The sequence below is a fragment of the Periplaneta americana genome, chromosome 1, assembly GCF_040183065.1.
Source record: "Periplaneta americana isolate PAMFEO1 chromosome 1, P.americana_PAMFEO1_priV1, whole genome shotgun sequence".
NCBI classification, from domain to species: Eukaryota; Metazoa; Arthropoda; class Insecta; order Blattodea; family Blattidae; genus Periplaneta; species Periplaneta americana.
The window spans coordinates 20,022,077-20,031,433 of NC_091117.1; the positions used below are offsets into that span (position 1 = coordinate 20,022,077).

Sequence of the window (9,357 nt, forward strand, 5' to 3'; positions counted from 1 at the left end):
GGAGAAATGCAATATGTGAAAGAGAAGGGAAAGACAGTGGATTTTCCTACGATCTTCTAGACGGAGCCAGGACAACATTTCGAGGGATGGTGTTACGTGATCAGCCCGGCGAATATTGCAGACGAAACGGACGCACATATTATGAGCATGTTGTAGTCTCTGCGCCAAAGTAACGCTTAGGTCAGTAAACAGAATATCACAGTAATCGAAGGGGGCCATCACAAGTGTTTGCACTAACATTTTTTTCATGGAAAAGGGTAGAAAATTCTTCAATCGCCTAAACGAGTGGATTAATGAGAATACTTTTTTGCAGGTTTCTGCAACTTGAATGTTCGAATTTAAACTTTTATCCATGTAAATACCTGGATTCTTTACTGATTCACTGAACGGAATTTCGGTGCCGTATATTTTAATCGGGGACAAATTTGCCTATAGAAGATATTATCGTCCCATTCATTAGGTTAACATTCCGCTTGTCAAACGTGAGCGATCTGACTTCGTTATTGCTCACTGCCAACAATCAACAATAGTCATCACTGACTTTTTTTTGCCTCCACTCTGCAAAAATTCTTTGCACGTTGACCATGATCTGTTTTTATTGTATTCTATCGATTTTATTATTTTTCTTTTGGATAAACAATTGGGACACGTAACATCTTGTTACAGGCTTAATAAATTCGTTTTTTTTTTTCTGTTTCAGGCACTGCTTCGACCTGGAAGATTTGATCGTCATATTTTGATAGATTTTCCAACTCTAGAAGAGAGAAAGCAGATATTTGAACAGCATCTAAAGGGCATCGCTCTGGAGCACTCTCCAGTGAGTTACTCAAGTCGCATGGCACACCTCACACCAGGCTTCAGTGGTAAGTTCTACATATTTTTTACGTGTATATTTCGGAAAAAAAGTGCGCGGGATATTCGAGAAAATATGGTATCTTTTTTCTTCAGGTGCTGACATAGCAAACGTCTGCAACGAAGCAGCTCTGCATGCAGCCCGATACAAGCAGACAGTGGTGCGTGGCGAGAACCTGGAGTATGCTGTGGAGCGGGTGGTGGGCGGCACAGAAAAGCGAAGTCAAGTGATGTCACCAGCAGAAAAGAAGGTGGTAGCTTACCACGAGTCTGGCCATGCTCTGGTTGGCTGGATGCTCCGCTACACTGATGCTCTCCTCAAGGTCACGATAGTTCCTCGCACAAACTTAGCTCTGGGATTCGCTCAGTACATGCCGACTGATCAGAAGTTGTACTCTAAAGAAGAGGTGAGCAAGCCTGTAATTTTATTTGCACAATTTAGTGGACAATCCAAGAATATTCCAAGTTACTTATACAGGATGTAACTGAAAGGACTTTATGACTTTTCCATCGTCATCATCATCACCTTCCTTAACAAGGTATGGGTACTGCTTTCTCTGTTATGAAGCAATCATCAATCTTCTTAATGTATCCAGCTGTTTGCTGACAACATAAAGTCCACTGTAGTTTATTCAGTTGTTGTTTTTAACGAGAAATGAGGGGTATTTTGATCGGTGTTCATTATAGATGCCTGTTGCTAGTAGCCAGAGTTGGGGTGTAGTCAATATATACTGCAGGGCTGTGTCTTCTGCAACCGGTACTGATGAGTTTAATTTACTTCTTTTACTTTGTGGTTTATGGATGGACAGTATAGAAGAATGTGTTCCAGATCTTCATCATGATTATTACACCACAGACAAGTAGGATTATCAGAAATGTGAAATCGGTGTAGGTACAACTGTGTGACAATGTGACCTGTTCTGGCTCTTGTTAAAAATGTTTGAACATGTCTGGGCAAGTTTTGTACATTTCCAGGTCATTTGGTTTCTTTTGTACAGACTGCAAAATTTTTCCTTTGTCAGAAGAGAGCCAATTGTTGATCCATAGGATTGTAAAATGAGACTTTACTGAAGCAAAAGCATTGGATAGAGATATCACTTGAAGAGGTCAATCAGAGCCAAATTTAATACTGAAAAGAACCATATAATGAGACAAAGAGGCAAACATAATACCAAAAGGGATTAAAGTATGATGTCAGTCCAATGCAGAAGCAAAATTCATTTTCTGTAATATAAAAAATGAGGATAAAAAGAATAAATTCCATGTCTCATTGGGTAGTACATTTAAAGATCGAGAATTAAAACGAAAAGGCAACATTAATGAAAAAGATATAGACACTCTAAAAATTTTACACTGGAACTCTAGGTCTTTAAGAAACAAAATGGATTTATTAAAGCAAGAAATTCAGGGCAAAAAGCCTTCTATAATATGCATAGAAGAATCTTTTCAGATTGTTGATATTTTAAAATTTTACAAATTTGCCGACTACAAAATTTTTAATCTGTTTCGTGAAGATAGAGGGGGTGGACTTGTTGTTACCATGATCCACAACTCCATTGATGTAATTGAATCTAAACAACAATTTAAAGGCCAAATTGAATACATTAGGACAAAATTATTACTTCAAAATAATATTTCATTTATCCATGACCATAACGAAAAACATGCCTTTACTAAATACGTTTGCGTTTGTAAAGTAGGCTTTTATTCAACATTACTTTATTTCACTAGTGAGATAAAGACTTTACCTCACAGTTTGAACTTTATCTCACAGTTCATTAGTATTTTCCTAGTACCCGGGTACACACGTATACTTTTCCATTGAACTTTTACTCAAGAAGTTAATATATTAGTTACTAGATGTCACTACCTCTACTTCTTTATTACCATTTCTTAAATATACATACACTCAATCTCCTTCTCTTTTCTCTATCTGCTACGTTGTAATTTGTACATTACATCCATATCTAATATACATCGTTTTAAAATTTTGTAATAATTTACCTTTTGGGATGGGAAGAGACTTGAACCTGCGAAGTTGGGTTTATAGGATTTTAAAACAACACGCGTTAGCCAACTGAGCTAAACAGACACGATGATTAATTAAGTTTTAATATTCCTCTTAAGTTTACAGAAGTAAAATGTGAAATTATTTTAATCACATTAGTCCCGTGAACACTTCTAAATAATCCCTGAAACTTAAAAAAGACGAAAATACACGTTTAAAATGAAAAAATACCGTATATATTAAAATTATATAATTAATTATAATTTATTTATCCAACGCCTTACATACCATTCTTTACTAATCATGGCCTCCTACATCATGACTTAACTAGTACATGTATTGATTCTAAAATCCATGCCATTGTATGTGATTACATGAGGACTTAATTTTCAGCATATTTTATTTTATAAAACATAATTTTTCGTTATGGTCATGGATAAAATTACGTATGGTACTTGTGAGCGTGATCTTTATTGCACTTACCTCACAAGTACCATAAATAACTATTTCACTTGTCAATGTATATATACCTCCAGGGGCCTGTTTCTCAAAAATACTAGTTTAGTAGTTCACCAGTTACTACTTACCAGAGTATATTTCACCAGCTCTAGTAGATTCTGTTTCTCAAACTATTTCACCAGTCTAGTAACTTGTGACAATTTTTCACTAGTCACATGATCTCTTTCACTAGTCAGCTGATTGAGTTCATTTGTTTATAGTCATTGGTAGGCATTGTTATTTGAGTTTAGAAGGCTAAGTTGTTTGTGCTTTGGTTCTTACTTCTCTCTTTTCTTGAAATTCCATCAATTGAAAGCAAATTAACTATACTCAATATGATTAATGACTCAAAGGATATATCATTCGGTGCTTTTTCAAGCATAATAACAAAAAATGATAAAATAAACGAATGGACAAAAAAATTTGTAATATGTGAGGCTATGGAACTGATACCTCAGAACAAAGATTATGCATACGTTAGGGACACTTACTGGCCCAACATTAAGAAAGCAACTTTGACGAGTACCAATTCAAGTTCACAGTATCATAATATGAACGCATTATGCAGCTAGTGGGTCTACTGGCGACATGAATGCCACTTATGACTTGAAAAATTCGCTAATTTTTTTTTTTTTCAGTTTTACGTTTGATCTATTTGTAAATTAGTGTCGTTTTGTATTTAATTTGTAGGCTAAAGTTGACAATGTCAGAAGAACTGGCAGTGGAGGAGGAAAGCCAGCAAAAATTACTGCAGTTGATGAATTGGTGTCAGATTATTAGGAAAAAAATTCTGCATGTGTTGCTGGTCTAGGGCAGAAAAACCAGATGGCATTGGAAAATAATCAACATCCCGATTTGTAGAGCAATTTGTATTTGAAGCTTTGCTGATAATGCATGACTTCTATTTGTTTGTCTTGTTATGGCAGGTCCCACTATATTTAACAACTCTCCAAGCTTTTCAGCACTTTATTTAAACCATTCATTATATTTAAAGAATGCTCCCGTAAAGGAATAATAATTGTTCCTTCCTCGATATAGTTTTAGCTCTTCTCACAACAACTTCTTTACTACTTCAATCGGAATCACTAAACCACATATATTAAAAAAATAACTACAATATTTTGTTTTGATTATCTGAGAAAGGTTGCCTCTGGTAACTGATAATATAGAAATCACCAGTCTTTAGAGTCTTGTAGGAATATTCCTGTTGAATACTAGTGTAATCAACTAGATTAGCATTTTGAGAAACAGAATCTCTTAGGAACTGGTGAAATCGACCAATATTACTAGTCTGTGGACTGGTAACTACTACTTTACCCTTGTAGTTTCTAGAAACACAGACTTGTAAAACAAACTATTATTACTACCGTACAGACTAGTATTACTAGTCCATGAGTTTTGAGAAACAGGCCCCAGGGGCCTGTTTCTCAAACATACTAGTTTAGTAGTTCACCAGTTACTAGGTACCAGAGTATATTTCACCAGCTCTAGTAGATTCTGTTTCTCAAACTATTTTACCAGTCTAGTAACTTGTGACAATTTTTCACTAGTTACATGATCTGTTTCACTAGTCAGCTGATTGGTAGGTATTGATATTTGAGGTTAGAAGGCTAAGTTGTTTGTATTGTGGTTTCGATTTCTCTTTTCGGTTAAAATTCCATCAGTTGAAAGCAAATTAACTATACTCAATATGATTAATGAATCAAAGGATTATTATTCGGTGCTTTTTCAAGCATGTTAACAAAAAATGATGAAATAAACGAATGGACAAAAAGTGTTGTAATGTGTGAGGCTATGGAACTGATAGCTCAGAACAAAGATTATGCATACGTTAGGGACACTTACTGGCCCAACATTAAGAAAGCAGTTTTGATAAGTACCAATTCAAGTTCACAGTATCGTAATTTGAACATATGATGTAGCTAGTGGGTCTACTGCCGACATGAATGCCACTTATGACTTGATGAAAAATTCGCTAATTTTTTTTGTTTTACATTTGATCTATTCATAAATTATTGTCGTTATATATTTAATTTGTAGGTTAAAGTTGACAATGTCAGAAGAACTGGCAGTGGAGGAGGAAAGCTAGTAAAAATTAGTTGATGAATTGGTATTAGATTATTAGGAAAAAATTCTGCAAGTGTTGCTGGTCTAGGACAGAAAGACTAGATGGCATTGGAAAATAATCAACATCCCGATTTGTAGAGCAATTTGTATTTGAAGCTTTGCTGATAATGCAAGACTTCTATTTTTTTTGTCTTGTTATGGCAGGTCCCACTATATTTAACAACTTTTCAAGCTTTTCAGTACTTTACCTAAACCGTTCATTATATTTAAACAATGCTCCCGTAAAGGAATAATAATTGTTCTTTCTCGATACAGTTTTAGCTCTTCTCACAACTTCTTCATGACTTCATTCGGAATCACCAAACCAGATATTAAAAGAAAATAACTACAATATTTTGTTTTATCTGAGAAAGGTTGTTACTGGTAACTGATAATATAGAAATCACCAGTCTTTAGAGTCTTGTAGGAATATTCCTGTTGAATACTAGTGTAATCAACTAGATTAGCATTTTGAGAAACAGAATCACTTATGAACTGGTGAAATCGACCAATATTACTAGTCTGTGAACTGGTAACTACTACTTTACCCTTGTAGTTTCTAGAAACACAGACTTGTAAAATAAACTAATATTACTACTGTACAACTAGTATTACTAGTCCATGAGTTTTGAGAAACAGGCCCCAGGCCTAAACCTAGTACTGGATGATATAGAACAACTGATCCCATCTGTTCCTAAGCAACACTTTACAAGTTTTTATTAAAATTTTGATCTCTCCAAAAACCAAGTACACAATACTTAACTTTACGCACAATTTGAACTCTCATTCCAAAGTATAGACACGTGCATGTTCTTTGTTGCAGTTGTTTGAACGAATGTGCATGGCGCTGGGAGGACGTGTAGCGGAGTCCCTGACGTTCAACAGAATTACGACAGGGGCCCAAAATGATTTGCAGAAGGTGACCAAAATGGCATACGCACAAGTGCGTGTGTATGGTATGAGCAACAATGTGGGCCTCATCTCCTTTCCTGAAGAGGAGACAAAAGAAATTGGGAAGCGTCCGTACAGCAAGCGCCTGACAGCTCTGATGGACGAGGAGGCTCGGAGCCTGGTTGCAGCAGCTTACCTCAAAACGGAACAGGTCCTCAAAGAGAACAAAGACAAACTGGAGCTGGTATGTATCGTTATATCTGAAGACTTTCAAGAAGAAATATTCTACTACTACTACTACAATAGCATCACAGCCCAAAGTCGAGCCTTAGCCTCCTCAATTTTCTTCCTCCAACTGTCCCTGTCCTGTGCTAATCTCCTCCAGGCAGTTGTTCCGAGATAGTCCTGAGAATCGACCGTTACTGTATCAATCCATCTATTTTTGGGTCTTCCAATTGGTCTTTTACCATGTATTTTCCCTTCTAAGATCTTCTTTGGTATTCTGTTCCCTTCCATCCGATAGACATGTCCGGCCCATTCAAGCCTCCTTAATTTGATGAAAGTAACAATATCGAAACTTCTATATAATTTATGTTGTTGTTGTTTTCTAATGCCAGGCGTTTGACAATAAAGTCATTTGACCTCTTGCACTCCAATATTTTTCAAAGATATTATCATGGCCAGCCACTGAAGCATAGATTTTGAGGTGTTCCGAATCCATTTCTTGGTTTGAGTTGCACAATGGACAGTTAGGGGACTGATATATTCCAATTCTGTGCAGGTGTTTGGCCAAACAATCATGGCCTGTTGCCAATCTAAATGCAGCTACAGACGATTTTCGTGGTAAATCGGGAATTAACTGTGGATTTTGATGCAGAGAGTTCCATTTTTTCCCTTGGGATTGTGTTATCAAATTTTGTTTAACTGTAAGAAAACTGTTTAATGTTTCCCAGGAAGACAATTTTTTTTTTCCTTAATTGGGGATTTACACAAAATTTTTGTCTCGTTATTTAGGCTTCAGTTAATTGAACGGGTGAGAATGATATAGTTCTAAGCCACACAGACAAGATTTTACAGAAGGTTTGGAGTCCAGTGCTATTAGAGGCAGTATCATAATTTCTTTGGAGCATACTTACGCCATTTGTTGAATAATTTTTATAATATTTTATTAGCAGCTTCCTCACCTGTGTAGAAAGTGAACTGTACAGAAAACCATTTTCGTTAAAAGTGTGGCTTTGGACTATTTCATTCTCATGCCTTCAATTTATATTTTATGCTCGACCATGCCGAAATGTAGTAATTATACTCCTGGTAGCAGCCCTTTAATGGACCTCATTAAAGTACACCTATTCATTAAAGTTCAGGTGTTCCACCAATCAGAAAATACCATTGTAGCAATATGAAAGCGGATATGCAATCGAAAGAGTATTTAATAATAATTGTGACAACTACTTGATTCTTTCTTTTCCTATCTTGAATTTATTTCTCCACTTAACAAACAATTTTGAAATTGTTCCCCTAGAACCAAATAAGAGACCTGTAACAAAATTTTTTTTAGATTTTGTAATATTCTAAAAAAAATAGGGTATGATGGGCTGATGTATACACAAATTTCTAGAAATCTCTCCATATAACTTAAATGATTAATATTTGGCAAAACTGTAATTTACCCTGCCCCGAAAATGTAGCAGTCTTGCTAATTTCAGTATTTACATATAAAAAATATGTATTTAACATATCTAAATTTTTAAATAGTCCGGAAGTGCTGTTTGGTTTTTAACACAGCTGTGGTTCAAGTTCAAAAGTCTCTTTTTATATTTTATCCCGGCCACAACAGAGCCATCCACTTCAAATGATGTACACAATTTTTTAAAATGCCAATACTGCCCAACAGCTTCACTGAATGTTTTTTTTAGTAGGTTATTTTACGATGCTTTATCAACATCTTAGGTTATTTAATGTCTGAAGGAGATGAAGGTGATAATGCCGGTGAAATGAGTCCAGGGTCCAGCACCGAAAGTTACGAAGCATTTGCTCATATTGGGTTGAGGGGAAACCCCGGAAAAAACCTCAACCAGGTAACTCGCCCCGACCGGGAATCGAACCCGGGCCACCTGGTTTCACGGGCAGATGTGTTAACCGTTACTCCACAGATGTGGACCACTGAATGTTGGAGTAGGTTTTATTCCTGCATTCTCTTCTTCTCCATCTTTATCATCATCACCACTATTCTGTCCATTTCGCCATATTTATTATTGTTGCAGTTGGCAGAAACGCTTTTGAAGAAAGAAACTCTGAATTATGATGATGTAGAGAAACTGATTGGTCCGCCACCATTTGGGAAGAAGAGGCTCATTGGTCCGGCAGAGTTTGAGGAATCTGTGAGCAAGGCCGCGGGAGAAGGACAGCCGCAGCAGCAGCAGCAGCAAAATGAGCAAAGTGTGAACAATGTCACGGGCTGATTGATTGTGTGCTGTTGCAATAAAGTACCCTAAGTTTGAGATGCTTTCTAAGTCATTAAATACCCAGTACCAATAGTTCAGTTTACCAAGACGTAGAAATATCATCTTATGACTGTTTATGTTTCTTTTATCTTTTTTTAACAGCAAGAGAAGAAGTTGTAAATATTTAGAAGTGTTTTAATGTAGACCTATATATTTTATCATAATAATTTATAAAACACTGTAGTACCAGCATTCATATTTGTAATAAAAATTATTTGAAAAATTATTATTATTATTATTATTATTATTATTATTATTATTATTATTATTATCACCACCACCACCACCATCACCACCACGACCACTATTATCATTATGTCGCGAATTACGCCTTAGTAACAGTGGCAGCTCGTGGATATTAGTCATGGAAGGGCTGAGTTATAAGAATTAAATTGTTAATTTAAATATTCTTTACTCATTTAACGATGTTGTATAAACTACGAGCTTATTTAGTATCGATGAGATTGGTGATAGCGAGATGATATTTGGCGAGTTAAG

General features: G+C 35.8%; 1 protein-coding gene across 4 annotated transcripts in view; it reads left to right on the forward strand.

Moving 5' to 3' along the window:
• Positions 1-9,085, forward strand: part of Spg7 (SPG7 matrix AAA peptidase subunit, paraplegin) — a 431,125-nt gene extending 422,040 nt beyond the window's left edge. For all 4 annotated transcript variants that reach the window (XM_069842717.1, XM_069842604.1, XM_069842683.1 and 1 more), the window contains 4 exons: positions 701-863; positions 949-1,259; positions 6,288-6,599; positions 8,620-9,085. In XM_069842717.1, the coding sequence (XP_069698818.1) occupies positions 701-863; positions 949-1,259; positions 6,288-6,599; positions 8,620-8,817 (984 nt within the window). In that variant the 3' untranslated portion in view covers positions 8,818-9,085. The remainder of the gene's footprint in view (positions 1-700; positions 864-948; positions 1,260-6,287; positions 6,600-8,619) is intronic.
• Positions 9,086-9,357: the final 272 nt, after the last annotated feature.